We start from the raw sequence: 20,058 nt of genomic DNA on the forward strand, positions 1-20,058 counted from the left end.
ATTAGGTGGCCAAAGTATTTGAGTTTCATCTTCAGTATCTGACCTTCTAAAGAGCAGTCAGGGTTGATCTCCTCTAAGACTGACTGGTTTGTTCTCCTTGCGGTCCAAGGGACTCACAGGAGTCTCCTCCAGCACCACAGTTCAAAGACCTCAATTCTTTGGTGCTCAGTCTTCCTTGTGGTCCAACTTGCACAGCCATACATTGCAACTGGGAAAACCATAGCCTTGAGTATACGCAGTTTTGTCGGCAGGGTAATGTCTCTGCTTTTTAGTATGCTGTCTAGATATGCCATAGCTTTCCTCCCAAGGAGCAAGCATCTTTTAATTTTCTTGGCTGCAGTCACACTCTACGATGTGACTTCTTGGAGTGCAGGAAGATAAAATCTGTCACTACCTCCATTTCTTTCCCATCTATTTGCCAGGAAGTGAGAGGACCGGATGCCATGATCTTAATTTTCTTAATGTTGAGTTTCAAGCCAACTTTTGTGCTCTCCTCCTTCACCTGGATCAAGAGGCTCTTTAGTTCCTCTTTACTTTCTGCCATTAGAGTGGTATTGTCTGCATATCTGGGTTGTTGATATTTCTCCCGGCAATCTTAATTCCAACTTGTGATTCATCTAGCCAGGCCTTTCGCATTATGTGCTCTACATATATGTTAAATAGGCAGGGCGGCAACATACACCCTTGCCGTAGTCCTTTCTCAATTTTGAACCAATCAGTAGTTCCATGTCCAGTTCTCACTGTTGCTTCTTGATCTGCATACAGGTTTCTCAAGAGACAAATAAGATGATCTGGAAAGCCCATGATTTCTTCATGATTCAGAGTATGTTGGCAAAATGATCTCTAGTTCCTCTGCCTCTTTGAAACCCTGCCTGTACTTCTGGTAGTTCTCAGTCCACATATTGCTGGAGCCTAGCTTGTAGGATTTTGAGCATAACTTTGCTAGCATGTGAAATGAGTGAAATATTGCGGTAGTTTGAACATTCTTTGGCATTGCCCTTCTTTGGAATTGGAATGTAAACTGACCTTTTTCAATCCTGCAGCCACTACTGAGTTTTTCAAATTTGCTGGCATATTGAGTGTAGCACTTTAACTGCATCATCTTTTAGGATTTTGAATAATTCAGCTGGAAGACTGTCTCCTCCACTAGCTTTATTGTTGCTAAGACTTCCTAAGGCCCATTTGACATCACATTCCAGGATGCCATGCTTGAGGTCAGCAACCACCCCACGTGGTTATCAGGGACACTAAGATAGTTCTTATATAGTTCTTCTGTGTAATCTTGCCACCTCTTCTTAATCTCCTCTGTCTCTGTTAGGTCCCTGCCATTTTTTCCTTTATCATGCCCATCTTTGCATGAAATGTTCCCTTCATATCTCCAATTTTCTTGAAGAGATCTCTCTCTATTGCTTTGCACTGTTCATTTAAGAAGGCATTCTAATATCTTCTAGCTATTCTCTGGAATTCTGCATTCAGTTGGGTGTATCTTTCCTTTTCTCCCTTGACTTTCGCTTCCCTTCTTTCCTCAACTATTTGCACAGCCTCCTCAGACAGCCATTTTGCTTTCTTGCATTTCTTTTCCTTTGGGATGTTTTTAGATGCTATCTCCTGTACAATGTGCCAAACCTTCATCCATAGTTCTTCAGGCTCTCTGTCAGATCTAGTCCCTTAAATCTATTTGTCACCTCCACTGTATATTCTTAAGGAATATGATTTAGGTTATACCTGAGTGGCCTAGTGCTTTTCCTTACTCTCTTCAATTTAAACCTAAACTTTGCAACAAGAAGCTCATGATCTGACTTTCAGTCTGCTCCTTGTCTAGTTTTTACTGACTGTATTAAGCTTCCCCATCTTTGGCTGCAGAGCACATAGTCAATCTGATTTCTGTGTTGACCATCCGGTGTTGTCCATGTGTAGAATCGTCCCTTGGGTTGTTGCAAAAAAGTGTTTACTATGATCAGTGTGTTCTCTTGACAAAATTCTGCCAACCTTTGCCCTGCTTCATTTTGTACTCCAAGGCCAAACTTGCCTGTTATTCTGGTTATCTTTTGACTTCCTACTTTAGCATTCCAATATTCCATGATGAGAAGGACATCATTTTTTTTGGTGATATTTCTAAAAGGTGTTGTAGGTCTTCACAGATCCGGTCAACTTCAGCCCCTTCAACATCAGTGGTTGGGGTACAGACTTGGATTTGAACTGAGATCATTCTGTCATTTTGGAGATTGCATCCCAATACTGCTTTTCCTACTCTTTTATTGTCTGTGATGGCTACTCCATTTCTTCTTAGAGATTCTTGTCCACAGTAGTAGTATATATGATGGTCATCTGAATTAAAATCACCCATTCCTGTCCATTTTAGTTCACTGATTCACTGATTCCCAAGATGTCGATGTTCAGTCTTGTCATCTCATGTTTGACCACATCCAGCTTGCCTTGATTCATCGATCTTACATTCCAGGTTCCAATGCAGTATTGTTCTTCACAGCATTGGACTTTCCTTTCACCACCAGATACATCCGCAACTGAATGTCCTTTCGGCTTTGACCCAGTCGCTTCATTCTTTCTGGCACTACTAGTACTAGCCCTCCACTCTTCCTCAGTAGCACAGTGGACACCTCCTGACCTGAGGGGCTCATCTTTCAGTGTCATATCTCTTTGCATTTTGGTACTGTCCATAGGGTTTTCATGGCAAGGATACTGGAGTGGGTTGCCATTTCCTTCTCCAGTGGATCACCTTTTGGAGCTCTCTGCTATGACCAGTCCATCTTGGGTGGCCCTGCATAGCTCATAGTTCCATTGCACTAGGCAAGCCCCTTTACCACAGCAAGGCAGTGATCCATGAAGGGGAATGGATGAATACCATATATTTATTTTACATCCTGGTTTTTTTACAAACTCAAAGTGGCTTACATCATTCTCCTCCTCCTGCTCTACTCCTCCTTATCCCCACAAGAACAACCCTGTGAGGTAGGTTGGGCTGAGAGTGTGTGACTGGCCCAAAGTCACCCAACTGGCTCCATGGCTGAGTGGGGACTAGAACCCAGGTGGCATGAGTCCCTGTCCAGAGCTCTTAACCAGTATACCACACTAGCTCTCACTACTAACCAACAAAAAAAGAACTGTAACCCTAACAACAAAAAATTGTCTTCAAAAACTGGAAAAAGGAAGCAAGGTAGATTCTTCTAAAGCAGGGGTCCTCAAACTTTTTCTAAAGGGAGCCAGTTGACAGGTGCCAGTGGTGGGCGTGGGCCGCCAAGGCGGTGCCAGCGGGGGGGGGGGGGGGGGCGGATGAGGGGGGGGGGGGCATGTGCACATGTTGTGAGGGGGAGAAGGGGGGCATGCGGGGCAAGGAGCTGGCTTGCTTGCGAGGAGATCGTTTTCTCTGAGCTAAAATTACTCCAAAATTACCTCCTTGCGAGCAAGACATGTGTCCAGCAAGAGCAAAACCTGTGGGGCAGGCCGGTTAAATGGGCCCACCATTTCTAAAGGTAATGTTAGAAATGTTAGAAAGGCTCGCCGCCATATTCTAAAGGTATTCAATGAAGGTATACAAATATAAGTTTCCTTTGCAATTTCTCAGAAAACGTAAGTATTGTTTTCTTTTAAATTTTATTTATTAAAAACTTTTCTAACCTGTCCACTACAAGTGTCTCGGGACAGCTTACAAAATATACGCTGGCCTAGTGTATTTGTCTTGTATCAACATACAGAAAATATTTTATGTATTTTTGTCTAATACGTCCTTCTGATTAAGAAAATAATTGTAACTTTGAACATTGGATTTTTGTATTTAAAAATACAATAAATAAATATTTTTAAATGAAAGGGGCTCTCATGACCATGAGATGTGCCTAATAATGTAAATCACTTAAGCAGTCAGGTACTTAACAGGAATGAAGAGAAAATAAAAGCAAAGCATGAAACTGCGGAGTTGGAAATTATATATGATCAGGAATCAGACTTACTAGAGAGAGAGCAGTTTGTGTTTGCTGAAGCAGTGGTTCTGGGAGCTGGGACAGATGAATACATTCAGGAATTTTAATTGTACCACCATCTAGGTCTGCTATGATTACATCTAACTGAAAGACATATATAAAATATTCATTCATTTCTGTTACATTTGACTTCATGAACGTGAACACAAGTAGAATACTGAAGCAGCAATTTTTTAAAAATTACATTACCGCTTGGAAAATGTTGCAGGTGAAAAATATAGCCTCCTGCCTTCTGAAAGCAGTGCACAGCTGGGAACACAGTGGACCAGTTGATTCTGAACAGAGACACACCATGGTGGGCAGCACCATACAGTGTTGCAATGTATAACCTTCTGAATTTGGATGATTATGGCCTTCCAATACAGAACAGAAGGAGCATGGGGGCAAAGATTAGCCCCAGAGTGCAAGAAGGAGAGGTTGTGGTGCCAACAGCACATGTTATATCATGGCAGAGCCTCACTTCTCCCCTCCCCACCTCCTGGCACACCCACAAACTTCTCATTCCAAGGTCAGTCATCCAGCCTTGGAGCAATAGCTAGTGCAGTTCTTTCCAGAATGGCTACTAGGGTGAAGGGAGGGTGCTAGGGGCCATAGAATTGTGTCCTAGATCATTTAAAATATTCTGATTGGTTGAAATCTTTCTAATTTATAAGATAAGCTTGTATATCTAATCAGGCACAAAAAGTAATGGGTTGCATTTCTGAGAATAGAAACTTTTTTCCTATTTGCAAAAGGTACTGAGTTCCAGTGGAGCAGTCCATTGGATAAAGGGCAGAGCAAGTGATTCTGACCAATTACTCCCATCCCCTGCAGCCTCTAGGGCCATCTCTCATGCTATTCCGGAAGGTCCCTTGACCTTCCAAAGCAGGTTTTGAGGGCCACAAGCCGTTGAAGGTAGAAGGGGAAATTAAAATTAAAACCCATGAGTGGAAAGCCATCTATAAATAGCCTGGATACAACCCATCAAATAAATGAATATCTTTCAAACTGAATTTTCAGACGTGATCAGCAACCACAGTTCCACAGGGAATTCCTGTTGCTCACCAAATGCTGCTTCCATACAAACATATCTATTTTAGTGATGCTTACATTAAAACAATCACCCCTAGACTGAACATATTATTCATCCTTATGTTGTTATTAAAATTGAACTATCTGTACTATCCTTGTCTGTAGTTCTTTATCTTTTACTTCCAAACATGTAGGGGCGGGGGGCTAAAGAGAAATATATTCAATAGTGTTCCTATCTTCCCCCTTTTCTTTCATTTTATGCATACTTAGAGCATGTCTATCAGTAACTTTTATATTAAGTAGATAATCTGTTTTTCCTACTTGAATATTACAGTTCTTTTAATAATCAAAATTAAATGACATTATATTGTACTCAATAATTTCTCTATTATAACTTAAACATAAATAAAATGAAATTGAATATACTCACAAGTTCATGAATGTCATTACGAAAGACAGAATGTACACCAATAATAAAAGGTGTGGGTGAACTGAGAACTTCCAAGAGCTGTGCTGGGAGAATGGGAATGTATGGGTAACTGGAAAAAAAATTCAAAGGGTGAGGAAATATGTCCAGCAACACTATTTACCTGAATACCAAACTTTACATGAAGTAATTTCCTTATAATGTCCTCTCTATTTTGTAATTCATCATTTCCACTGAAGCTGCTAAAAATCATTTATACTGCAGGGCTTTCTATCTCACTTGCATACATTTTATCTAGCAAGTTTTTTTTCCTGTGTACCGTTAACAGTGGCAACTGAACATAATAATATATTCCCTCTCATAAGATTCTCCATGTACTATATTTTACTATTTACAGACTTCACAGTGCCATAACTCAAAGCACAGTCCTCTCTGAGAGTCAAAAAGGTTGCTAGAAAACAAAGTGCGATTGATTGCATGCAATCCGCAGACAGAAGATATATCTAGAAGAGATAATCTGAAAACACCACAAGGGAGCATTAAGTTAAAAATGACTAAAATCAAGATCAATTACCAATCATGACCACTAACTGTGAATTTTACTGACAAACCACTATAGTGTGTTTGTAATATATCTACATATAAAATATAATTATTTTCATAATATAGAGACCATTAAAAGGAAACGTAACAGTATCACTATGCTATTAATTTGTGCTTATTCAAGGAACAGAAATTGCAAAGTTCTGTGAATGCTGATATGTGGCACTTGGACAATTTAATAGATTGGGATGTAAGCCATGGCTTTCACATGAAGGCGGATTCCATTATTGATTTGTATGTGCTTCCAAATCCAAACAGTTGCTAATGCATGGATACTCCAGATGTGGTTATGCACACACAGCACAATCTGATGAAATGGCATCCAATGAACGCGGTTGGTGGATGAGATCTTTAGAGATGTAATAGCAGGATCACACTCCAAAGTGACGGCTCTGCTATTGTCACAGAGAATGATGTTGTCAGAAAAAGAGGTTGTCAACACTAGCAAATGAGCCATTTAGAATAGACAGATAACCTCTTATGCAAAGGGTATACCTTTTAATCCAGGTGGAGGGCTCATAATAATGGGCAATTCAGGAACGGACAGCTGGGTTTATATTATGTGTATATTACATACTTTTTACATTATCCTCAATCTGCACTTTTGGTTGAACGATGTAGTGTTGTTTACAGAAGATTTTTAATGTTATAAAACTTACCAAAACATTTTGTTACAGGTACCGGCCTCTTTTGAACAATATATCTGAGAATATGTTTCAACTAGAATAGAAATTTAGAATTTCTAAATGTCATCTGTGATGCTGACTCTTACATGAGAGTAGGCTTCTAAAAGTATTCTGTGAATTGGCTTTGGAATCTATTAAAATTAGTAAGTTGAATGATGAAACAGAGTAACATTTTTGTTCTGTTCTCTAAAAGCTTTTGATTTTTAATCTATTCAAAGGAGTTCTAACTTCAGAAAAAACAATACTTATACATAATAGCTCACATTAAAAACTGTTTGGTACTTCTCTATGTCAGAACTGTGCAATAAGGCTTACCTATATTTGAGAGGAAACATTAAAGCCTCTAGTGCTCTACAGGCATCACTCAGTCTTTGGAAACTTGCAGAATGAAAAAGGACCTTGTTTTCTGTGAGGACTGCACAGAACAGACTCAGCACATTTTGAATCCCTTAAATAACAAAACACACATATAAAAAGATATAAACGAATTGCCAACACAGAAGAATGAAAGTTAAAATGAAATAATTAACATTCCTGGAATCTCTTTAGGAAAATCTGTGGTATGAGTATAATATGCTGCAACTTAGGGATTTTCTCTTTTCCATGACTATTCAGTTGTTTCTCTTCCCCCTCCACCTCTATTTAAAGGCTGGACCACTACTCTGTGATTATTTCTCTATGCTTGGAATATTTCGTTAGATCTCATTTAGGATATTTGATCTTATTTTCTCAACAGTGCTCAATAATGACCTCAGATGGCATTTTGTTCAACTATTTATGCACTCAAGAGCCAGACAAGTGGTTAAGTTATCAACCAAGCTTAACATATCAACATTTACATAACAAGGCTCTGAATACATTAGGGTGCTGATGCTGGGAAAGAATAAAAATGTCTAACTAAATTTAAAAATAAACTCTAAGTTATGAGTCTGAAAAGAAGCCAACACAGGTTATGCAAAAGACCAGCTGACTGAAAAAGTAACTAAGTACTACATGAACTGTGTTAGCAAAACAAATGTTGCTATGAAGGCAGAAGGAAGCTTGTTCCAGTTAAAAATAAACCTATATAATGGCAAAACATATGTAGGCATTTTAAGCACTGAAGCCATCTCTGTGAAAATACTACTTCTGGAATTATGCTGGAATTATATTTTCGAGATTGTACCACATGTAGTAGCTATAAGATATGACTATGTTTGATAACACTTCTCTTGTACTTTGTGATTCTGAATACATTTATGGTTTCAATGGAATTTAATAGCAATTAATGTGCTTAGCCTCAGTGATCTTTTAAGGCTCCATTTACAAATTTAAATGTTGAAATGTACCACTGACATAATATTATGATAAACAGTTTGTTAAACCAAAGAGGTACTTGGATAACTAGTAGCATCACCTTTGTGATCCAGAATAAATGATAAACTAAGATGCTTTATGAAGGTCTGATATCACTCAAATGATAGGAATGCATAAAATGTTCAGATGATTATGAATTTCTCGGGGATGTTTTGAGAGATATTACAGAATACTGTCTCTTCATTATATTACATTAAAAACATGCACCACTCTTCAGCTAAGTGCTCATATGAAAGGGAACTCATCCCCTTCCTGTTTCATGAAGATATGGGAGGGCCCCTCACCCATTCCCTTATTTCCATTGAGACTACCTTGTAGGTCCCAGGACCAAGGGAGGAGTCTTGTGCTGCCCAGCTCTGACCTCTGGCGTGGCAGGACAGTCATTTTAAGGGTCAACACCAGGAGGGTGTTGTGAGAATGCACAGATGATCTTTTGAAGACTGACAGTTACGGGTAAGCATCCTGACTTTCTTCTTTGAGGATTCTATGAACCTCACATGTGGGTGACTAGCAAGCTTACTTTGAAACAGATAAAGGGATAATGTCATCACTGGAGGACTGAGGAGAGGAGGGAGCAGTCTGTTTTTGCTTGGAGCATCTAGTCTATAGTGCTTGATGAACTATAGCTGAACTATATACCCAGGTGACTAGTCTCTGAATAGAGAGCAGCTGCCCCTTGTTTCTTTAGCATATGAACAGCATATGAAGAGTTTGATGACTGCAGGAAGGATTTTGTCCTAGAATGAAAAAAAAATGTGAAAGCCCTCTGAACATCCAAAGAGTGCAAGGTGGACTCCACTGTGTTGGAGGAGACAGTGAAGAAGGCTGGGAGAGTGATGTCCAGGCTGAGGTCGAATGCTGACAGGATCTTGGGAAGCAAAGCCAGGTCAGGCCTTATCCCTGTGGAAAGTGAGGTAGGGAGGGTCTATCTGAAGGATGCACAGTGCCCTAACACATCTGGCTGGTGTGACAGTCACAAGGCAGGCAACATTTCATGAGAGAAGGTGGTGGTCAAACATAGCCAGTGGCTCAAAGAATTTCTTGGCAAGGATCTGAAGTGTGACTGAAAGTCCCGTGTTGAAGTGGAGGGCCAGGTAGGTAGGGTTAGGTTTTGTACCCCCTGCAAGATTCAGTGGGACAGAGGGTGAGAGAAGACTGGGAAACCTTGGATTGCTGTATGAAAAGAGGAGACATACTCAGACAGAGGAAGGCTTTAGCTCTTTCTGGAAAAGCATGAGCAGGAAATGAATGTGTTCGATGTGGCATCTTGTGGGCTGAAGTTTTCTTGTTGCATAGAGGTGGAGAAGGTGTCCCGTCTGGTTAACTAGGACTTCCCCACTGATGGGTCTGATGCTTTGTGGCAATGTGTTTCAGGTGGGAGCTACGGCGTGATGTACCATGCCATGAGACGTGGAGTGTCAATGCCAGAGCAAAGAACTCTGCCCCACTCCTGCAAGCATGTATGGAAGTCAAGGAATATCCCATGACAGATTTGTAATAGGTAGCGAACCACAGTTGCCTCAGTCACCAGGGGGTGAGAAGTATGCAGTCCATCTTGTCCCTCCTAAGCTTTGCTAACACCATTGTAATCATGGGGTAGGAAGGTAAGAGGTATAATATTGTTCCCGACCATTTGATGAGGAATGTCTCTCCCATGGAGCTGGTCTCTTAGCCTGCTGAGAAAGGAAATTCCAGCACACTGTGTTGTCAGTTGTGACAAACAGCTTGATTGTGGATGTGTCTTAAATGTTGAAGAACTTGCAGAAGGCTCTGGTGTTCAGGTGCCACTCATGTACTAGAAGGTTTTCTACAACTGAGCGTGTCCAACAGTGCCTGTGCTTGTTGCCACCATGAGCATGATGCCCTTGCTGATGCACAAGTCCCAGATTCTGATGGCCAGTTTTATTAGTTGGATAGACCATGTGTTGCCTTGCTTATTGAAGTAAAATATCATGGTGGTGTTATCTGTGTGATGAAGTCAGAGCTTTCTGGATAGCTAGCATCTGAAGGAAATTGATATGTCTGCGAGCTTCTGGATGGCTCCAGGTTCCCTAGATTTTCTGGGAACATGTGGATGAACTATAATTGTATGGGACACACCTGGAGCCTTGCAAAGGGGACCACTGCTACTGTCATGACCATGAGGACTGAATACAGGAGGATCCGGCCAGTGTCAGGTCCTCATAGATGCATCAGTGGGTAGTGAAGAGTCAAGCAGAAGATTTATGTCTTGGTACTCACTGGCTGTGCTGTGTGACTGTTAGTCTTGAATGTCATCAGGCTACTGAGAGTTACAGTAATCTCTGTGGGATGCTCAGGAGCCCTTTTGAGACCATTCCAAGGGTGGTGACCAGTAAGAGGCCCAGTCCCATTTAAGCAGCAAGGAGTAGGGTCTATCTTGGTCACTTTGTGGGTCCAAGTTTGAAGTGACAGAAGTGCAAAGAAAAAAAAGAAGCAGCAGCTAGAATCAACTAGATGCCTTGCAGAATTATAAGACATCTTATCAGAACATAGGCATGCTGACAGGACAATGTAGGGAAGTTTAGACAGTTGCATTCTTTGCTATACCCCTTTTTATCATTAAAGTGAGTCCATGATTATTATATTCCATAAGACTGGCAGTACAATAGCCTATATTGAATGTACATGTTAACTAAACTGCTTTACTCCAATAACTGTAATGTTAATATATTAGCATGTGGCCCAGTGTGCTTAGTGGCATCTCAAGTATTCTTGGATAATACATGTTACCTAGATCAGGTCCTCATTCTAGTTTCTAAAGGCATCACTGTGGTTAAAAGGGACCTGAGGGAATGGTTGCGGCCCCTCCCATATGTACCTGGAAGAGAAAGGGGAGGGGCTCCCACTCAAATAAATGCTTAACTATAGAATCTTCCTGACTACAGGTTCCAAGCAGGCACAGTTCCCATGTGTGTGATGCACAGAGACCAGACAAAGAAGATTCCTTGTAGGTAAGAGGATTATCAGCCCAAGTTGTCCTAATAAGTGTACTAATGATACTGTAATATTGCCTTTATAGCTTAAAGTGTCCTGGGGCAAAACTTGCCTCGGGGATGGGTAATAGTCTCTGCTGGCAGGTCCCCCACAACCTTGTACCCTAGACTGAACTGAAGAAGAAGATTCGTGACCTTCAGCATGTCAATCCCTATTGCATGAGAGTTTATATCTGCATGCTGTTTTCTGTTGCCCATATTGACTGCTAGCATGTGGGCTGCCTGCAGGTATAATACTCTTCTATTCCCATGGGGCTCTGGAAATTTTAGGGAAGCCCTGTATGATTTTAACCCACAATTTTCTTGCCTATCTTAGGTGTCACTCTCTATCTTTTCCCACTCCAATATTCAGAAACACTTCCTGGCTTGTCATTTTCTTTCTTCCTTTTTTCTTGCAGTGCAGGCAAACTAAATTACTTAGGGAAGCAATAATAGTTAAAGGAAGTAATGAAGTAATCCTATTTTTGCTCATTACGTGACAAAAATACACTGTAATGGATTATGATGACTTAAGAATCTAAAATTAATACCTTAATTCTAATGTTTTAGCTGCTCAAGATACTATTAGCCCAGATCAACATGTTTCCTTTGAAATTACTGTAACTCACAGGATTGGAACAACTGAACTTTAGATGACATACAGTGTGAGAGGGTGGGAAAAATGGAAGAGCAGAGACTGAAAATGAGGGTATAAAGACAAACAAGAGAACAAAAATTATTACTGATTTTCAAATAATGTAGAAAAAAAAAAAAGAAATGCCCTGGTTTGAACATCAGGAAGTAATAAGAGAAATCCCTTCACACAAATTTAAATCAACATTGTTATGGATCATAAAAACAAAGACAGATACTTTTATTGGGACTAACAAAAATGCCACAAATGAATGTGCATGCTGCTGAGTTTTTCAGAACACTTCATCAGGCTAGATCACAGGTGGACAACTGGTGACCATCCACATATATTGGCTTAAGAGTCTCCTCAACTCTCAGAATGATGAGCGATGGCAGGTATAGACCAAAACATCAGGAGGGCCACAAGTTGCCCACCTTTGATGTAGAACTATGGAGGGAAGGGAAGGATGAGCAGCTTTTCTGCCCTGGCTTCTGTAGGTAGTGTTTTGTAGGCAGTTCTTAAACATCCTACAAAAGCCAAAAGATGAACCAATGATCAGCTGGTTCGTAATCCAAGTGCAAATGTGGAAGCCCCTGCTGTGCTAAACATACATCTTACTTCCAGAATGCCTTGTTTTTAGCAATAGTTCTTAAACTGACATTCAGCTGTGAGTGATATGAAAATACAATGACATAATATTTATTACTCTGAGATTCATTACTGACATTTTACAGTTTGTAATGAATGGTGAAGGTACATAATAAAAATGAAGTAGCTTCCACCATAAGTTGGTGCTGCACTTTAGGCAAGTAACTATTCAGCTACCAGTAGGAATTTGTACATGGAAACAAGCAGATATGTTCCACAAGTTTTTCATCTTGACAAACAGACTCAAGTGTATGATTTCAGCTGTACAAGATCTGGAGTTCATCAGTTCTGCCTCTATTACTAGATGACATTACCAAAATAAGTTACCATTTAAAGCCAACATATTTTATAGAGTTCAAAGGCATCAGAATATGTATGTCAAACAGTTCCATAATGAAAAACTGCACATTTAAAAGGAGAATGCAGTATTTATTAAAATAATACAGGTGTATTGATCATTAGTGTAGAATATATGTATGCAAGTAAATGCAAGAAGCATAAATAGAGTCCTGGCTGAAACTGAGTATTTTTCTTAAGCATACATATATTCATACATACATACATGAAAACAAAGATGCCAACTGGGGACCAGCAAGGGCATACATCTTTTGTTAACACAACCCAAGACAGATATCTCAGTGAGTGTTGCTGGGTCAGATGCCAGGGTACTTACTGGCAGTTGCTACAGGATGCCAGACGCTGATACTGTTCAGGAGTTAATTAATGAGCCCAAAGAAATGACTGAATACTGAGGCCCAGAAAATATCCAAATATTCCTTTCCGTCACAGAAAATGATCTTGTGAGGGCAGAAACTAAAATTCTGAACTTTGCACAGAAGGAGACTCCAATTGAAGTTACATTTGCACAGCTGCTGAAATAGTTGTGTACTTGCCTTGTCCCATGTAAGTGCTTACTTAATTTTATAAGCTCTCCTTCAGGACAGTATCACAGAATGGTATACAGTAAAACCCTAGAATAAAACACTATACAGGCAGTCCCAGAGTTATGAATGTGTTCTGTTCTGAGAAAACAGAATTTTATCTTGGAAGTAGAATTTGTATGTAAGCTGGATCATATATAGTCAGACTTCCACTTTTGTGGGGGTGGAGGTAGGGGTGCAGGAACCCCGTGTATGTGGAAGTACCATGAGCATCTCTAGCCCTTGCCCCCTTAAATTCACCAGTGCCTCCTCTTTGCAGCAAGGAAATGATGGAGAGATTTCCCTCTCTGGATGGTCAGGGCAGGAAGGCATGCTTTGGAGGCTTTGCTCTCTACCCCTTTCACTTCCTCTCCTTCTAACATAAAGCCTTGCAGGCCTCCCTCTCTCCCCTTTCACTTCCTCTCTCTATAGTGATGATGATTTCCTGCAGTTGGCCTTTAACTCAAATTTTAAATTAATAGGTTTTATGGCTGTTTGTAAGTATGAGTTGTTTGTAACATGGACTTTGTAACCTGGGGATTGCCTGTACTACACACTATGAGCAAACACACATAAATTAGACATGTGCCATTTACTCAAATAAGAAGCTGTCTTGCACAGAATCAGAACACTGGCTTATCTAGTTCATTAAGGTCAACTATACTCTGAGTTACACTGACTCTCCTGAGTTTCAGGCAAGAATCTTTCCCAGCCTACCCAGAGAAGTCAGAAATTGAACCTGGGACCATTGCTCTACCACTGTGCCACAGTCCTTCAGTGTTGTACCTAAAAGGTTTGTGGCTGGCTACCAACCATAAACTTGAGTGTTTTATTGCCATCTATCAGTCGTGAGAAAGGGAAAGGATGACATTTTCCTTTCCATTAAAGTATACGGAGAGTAGTTTACTTTTCCAGCACACATCCCCCTGATCCCTAATGCTAATGCAAGTATTATTAGGCCACTAATAGTAAAGAGGTATAAGTAGGTCGCCCCCTTCTCCATTTCCAACTCCTGAAACTTTCAGCTGAAATCTTCAACATGCAGTGAATTTATACATCAAAATATTCCTCTACAAATGCCACTGCAGTCATATGCATATGCATGCAGAAGTTTATGCATGCATCTCTCTGTGTGTGTGTGTCTAGAATATTGTCCCAAAAGGTTTTGATGAAGGAAATGCCAACCCCCCCAAAAAAAACCTTAAAAAAGGGGGGGGAGATAATTTTCAGTCTTACACAATACTGCAAAACTAGGGTACCCTGCAAAAACACACAAACTACTATCATTCCATGGCCTAATAGCCAGTTGTTCAATTCACTATTAAAAGGAATGATAACAGCATTCAATTCTATTTACTCTAGCAAGATCCACTTTTATATTGAATAGTCTTTCAAAATGAAAAATACTCCTTTACAAACAACTCTAGACATCTAATATGTAGGGCTTGGTGCACAGTATACAGGACAATGGCATGCTTTTGCAGCCAATGTCATTCTCAACATAATATATACTCAAATGTGCCATGAGCAGAAAAAATGGATACACTACAGGTAACGACAAAGCACTGACTTTATCACCACTACTAGCAGTCTGCAACCACAGAATGTGTTCATTCTGTATAGAGAAACAGAATGCAGGCAATTAATTCCTATCGCAAAATCCAGCACAACATTTCAAAATGATCTTCTCCTGCACTCTGTTCCCCAGCTCTGCACATTCTGATTAACAAGTATAGCTTCCTCTCCTTCAGCAGACAGCCAAACAGTTTCTCCTTTTCCCCTCCCACATCTTCCCTTGAACACAAAGAAAGAAGAAACTATCAAGAGCTAAGATCATGTTGACATGTAAAAGATGACAATTTTCTTTGCCATAGACAGAACTTTTACTTACATGGTATTCACTAATTATAACTTCGAGCATCATTGAAAGTGGAAAATATCAATCCTGTAGAAGTTAATGTGCAACTCTCGTAAACAAGTAATATATAATGTACACCACAGGGCTTCAACTTCAGCCGGTTTTCCAGAAAAAGTAGAAGTGGAAAATTCTCTAAAACTTTTCCAATGCTCTAAATATTATTATCTGATTTAGCTAGTTTTTTGATTTATTTTTACTCCCTAACACACACTTTCCCTCAGTAAGAACACAATATATCTATTATTTAATAAACAAATCTAAAAATGTAATCCATATCAGGTTTAAGTGCAATATAAATATATCAAAAGTTTTCCCAATAGATAAAATATTTGCACTGAAATATTGCTTAGGATAGATTTAATTGACTACAAAATACTGTTTAAATGTTACAGTCAAATACCTTATAACAGTGATGGCGAACCTTTTAGAGACTGAGTGCCCAAACTGCAACCCAAAACCCACTTATTTATTGCAAAGTGCCAGCACTACAATAAAACTTGAAAACTGAGGTTTTAGTTTAGAAAAAACAACTCACAGCCAGTCCAAGGAAATATATATATCCTTGGCAGCGCACTGAGCAGGCCATGCGAAAGCTCGGACGAGTCATGGTTAATGAGTCATGGCTCGTGACATCACTGCATGGCGCCGCTACTCCTTTCTGAGCATGCGCTGTTATCCGATGCTTGGCTGCTGGGGCGATGCTGGGGTGACTTGGCTCGCGTGCTGACAAGGAGGGCTCTGCATGCCTGCTGTGGCACGCATGCCATAGGTTCGCCACCACTGCCTTATAAGCTTAATGCAGAAATTATTTTATTAGAAAAGTAGTAAAAATGTAAAGCCATTAGCATATACTTCCTCAAAAAGCATGTTTATATTTAACAACAACAACAACAAACCTACACCTGAAAGAACACACATTGATGTTCAGACAAATACCCAAAGAAGGCTGAAGTTCCTTATAGCAAAAGATTAACTTTCTTTTATGCAAGTAACTGTAGCATCATCTTCAGCTGCACATACTATGCTGTTTATTGGTTCCATTTCAAGTTCAGAAAAATCTGATTCAGAACAACTAGTTCACTAAAGGATGCAGATCTGGGAAACTTGGGCAGGAGAGTGCTGTTAAGACTCTTGTTATTTTAACTAGGATTATTGGAGTACAAAAGCCTAGACAGCTATGGATATGTACAGACATATTAGGTGTGGAAAACTTACCATAGAAAAAGATAGCACTGTAAAATTTACTGGTTTGAAAAACATTCCACCCCACATCACTGACTTAGTTAACATCATGTTTTATATAAACGACCCTAATAACTAGCTGCTGCTTTAAAAATTAAGTCTCTTGGAGAGTGAAATTTTCTGGGGACAGGAATTTGCTACATTCAAGATAAATTGGCACAGTTGGAGAGTGAGAAATACTCATACACAAACTCACACTCACACATAGCCTTGGAGTACATTGCTTTCAGACTATTTTGAGTGGTCATTAATTTTTGAATTCTGTATTATTATTGCATATTTAATTTCATGGTACACAACAAAAACAGAGGAAAGCATACTTTTCTGAAAAGTGGATGATTTTTTTGAGGCTTACGGGATATATTATTTAATTAAAATAATGGATAAAGTGTGTATTTATATTTGGAGTTGTGCATTTCAGAAGCTAGTTCTGACATAGGTAAGCCAGGCATGATAAAAAAAAGTCATTTCAAATGCAAGAAAAGGAATTCCGTGACACCTTAAAGGCTACCATAAGACTGAGTTCACAAGACATAATAAGCTATGATAGTTTATAAGCCAAGGATTGTTCCTACTGTTCACTGAATCCAGCCAGAGTGGCTTGAACCCACTCTGACAACAGACAACATGCTTCTCCTGGCTTATATGCTACCATGGCTTTTTGTTGTTCTGTGAAACCAGTACAGTGGCCAAGAACTGCAAATTTGCACCTATATGTAAGGGAGAAAACCTCAATTCATTAAATAGGACTTACTTCTAAATAAACATCTATAGGATTGTTCTGTAAATTGAACTACACAAATGCTCCATTTTTTTTTACAGTAACCTGCATTTCAGCATAGATCCTAATAAGTGAATGTAATAATATTTACTTATCTTCCTTCCTTTAAACATTTGATTAAACAAACAAGGAAGATGCCACATTTGGCTTTTGAATTTTAATTGATTTGTAGCAGGAACATCCTAAGACAAATCAGTGTAACTTCCTTATACTGGAAAGCAAAACTATATTTGTTGGTATCCTTGAACTTTGAAATGCATCTGTGACCCTGACTAGCCAGGGCACAAATAGACCAGACAAACAAAAAACAAATCAAGAAGCTTTCTAGTGTTGATTACTACAGACTGGACTTCCATAGTCAGGCATACATCCTGTTGAAGATTACCCATATGCTGGAAAATTTTGAACAGTAGTTTCCTGACTGGCCTTCACTGCTTTCAAGGATTTGAAAACATATGTAATTTACAGTACAATATCTGACTTCCTACTTTTTAAAAAATGTAATCCATCAGCCTGCTTCCTGTTGTTCCTTAAAAAAAAAAAGATGATTTAAGAGCTATGCACACACATACACGTACATAGTTCATTGTTTCATTATTATTTCACAGTGCCGTTATAAAACATTGCTCATTTTAAAAGTATCTTAAGGTCAGAGACAGAAGATTACTGAATTCACCAAGATCAATAAACTCTTTAATGAACATGATGCAACTGGTTTCAGGTTCTTAGAATAGGGGGCTATAATGAAAAGCTTAACAGAAGAAATAATCTGTAACTTAGACTAATCCACAGAAATGGGTCAACAACTACTGCAAAGCTTTTCTGAATGATTCTGGAGATTGACACAGCCCAGTACAGAAGCTGTATAAGGCAAAATCTTAATGGGAAAGAGAAACAGACTTGGTTAAGAAACAGTCCCTTTTTAATGTGATATTCTGAAATAAAGTTCAGAGAAAATTGGTATACTTGGCTAGTAAACAGATGAGAATGTTAACCAGAAGAGACAAACGAAAATGATGTAATACAGCCATTTTAATAAGATAGAATTTAATCAATCTCTGGATTTAATATTTAGGAATACAGTATTAATATAATGTATAATTCAAGCTAGAGTGGCAAAGGTCAAAACGTGTTTCAGGCCTTGTTTTCCTAAATAGGAAAGTTAAGTATCTGAAATTGTAGTTAACTATATATTAACTAAACAAAACTTGTGTCATCGAAGAAAAAAGAGTGGACAAATTTTCTCAGAGATGGATGTTTGAAAATTCTTCTGCATACGTTCTTGTCATCAGTTGTAGCAACGTGATATTGCGCACATGATACTGGCATGCAGTATCAGACAAGCTTTGGTCAAATACAATGTAAAGTCACAGAATGACTAGAAGGGGGCTGGCGGAAAATGTTTAAATGTTTTAATATGTTTGGTGCATATTTACTTTAAAACACTATATTAAATCCATTCTACTTACTTAGAAATTATAACCATATTGTTAAATCCCATGACAGCATATATTGGAAAGCAATGTATCACTCCTTTAAATAAATAACATTTGTGCCTAAATTGTGTAAGTGCTGCAGCAGAGTTTTAATTCCTTCTCGACAAGTGACTACTAAGTTAGGCTTCAAAGAAAATCACACCTTCAGTGAGAGAAAAGCATTTCTGTTCTGTGGTCTTTGGAAAAAAGTCTAAAGACTTTAGTTTCTATTGAACTACTGTTCAAAGTTGAATCACCTATTTTCTATTTCATATTTTTGTCCTGTATATTTAGGAGAGGGGGCAAATACTATAAACATAATTTGATTTCCAGTTGATTTTGCGAGAACATTTAACTTACTATGTTCCTATCTAAAAACTTAGTAAAAATTGAGGAGACAAATAGGATTAGTTCTTGAAAAACAGATACCACTGCAATGTACAAATCCTACAAATTTGTTTAGGCCAGTTGACATATATGAATTTTGCTTTTCCTCCATTTTTATATACCCTGAAGCCAGGAACCAGTACTGCTTCTGCACTCCCACTCAGTTTGTTGCACAAGCAGACTTACTGCTGCTAACACAAAATAAAGTAGTGGTTAAAAAAGCAACCCTGGAAACCAGCTGAAAAGTTTTCTTTTGCAAGCTTTGTTGATCTGCCCTGTTTCAGAAACAAGTGTTTCCCCTCATTTTTCAGATGCTCCAGGGACAATTAGCTTTCCATGCTACTAGTGGCAGTTCTTGTTAGTGTGCAGCACAGATTGGATACCACCCTATAGCTCATATTTTTAAAATATACACAGAACTGATGGAACGTGGCCAGTGCATCTCTCCGAAACATAGGCTAAGTTGAAATTAGATGGATATTTGTCTCTTTATCCCAAAGCCTGGTATTTCTAATTATACTGCAAAGCCATTAGCACTACTGATTACCTAATTTCCATTACCAGTAGCAAAATGATATGAAAAAAAAACCTGGAACCAACTAGATGCCTTGCAGAATTATAAGACATCTTATCAGAACATAGGCATGCTGACAGGACAATGTAGGGAAGTTTAGACAGTCACATTCTTTGCTATACCCCTTTCTATCATTAAAGTGAGTCCATGATTATTATATTCCCTAAGACTGGCAGTACAATAGCCTATACTGAATGTACATGTTAACTAAACTGCTTTGGTAACCTAACAACTGTAATGTTGATATATTAGCATGTGGCCCAGTGCGCTTAGTGGCATCTCAAGTATTCTTGGATAACACGTTACCTGGATCAGGTCCTCAACCTAGTTTCTAAAGTCCACCACATGTGGTAAGTTCAGACTTTTGGCAAAAGTCTGTTGTTCCTTCTATGACAGCCCAGTGAA

General features: G+C 39.0%; 1 protein-coding gene across 9 annotated transcripts in view; it reads right to left on the reverse strand.

The window, feature by feature from the left end:
* The window catches only part of SBF2 (SET binding factor 2), a 317,965-nt gene that overhangs the window by 121,193 nt on the left and 176,714 nt on the right, over positions 1-20,058 (reverse strand). For all 9 annotated transcript variants that reach the window (XM_044425691.1, XM_044425694.1, XM_044425687.1 and 6 more), the window contains 3 exons: positions 7,041-7,173; positions 5,440-5,548; positions 3,969-4,082 (listed from right to left, as the gene is read on the reverse strand). In XM_044425691.1, the coding sequence (XP_044281626.1) occupies positions 3,969-4,082; positions 5,440-5,548; positions 7,041-7,173 (356 nt within the window). The remainder of the gene's footprint in view (positions 1-3,968; positions 4,083-5,439; positions 5,549-7,040; positions 7,174-20,058) is intronic.

This window comes from Varanus komodoensis, unplaced genomic scaffold (genome assembly GCF_004798865.1).
Source record: "Varanus komodoensis strain SLA01 unplaced genomic scaffold, ASM479886v1 scaffold16, whole genome shotgun sequence".
NCBI lineage: Eukaryota > Metazoa > Chordata > Lepidosauria > Squamata > Varanidae > Varanus > Varanus komodoensis.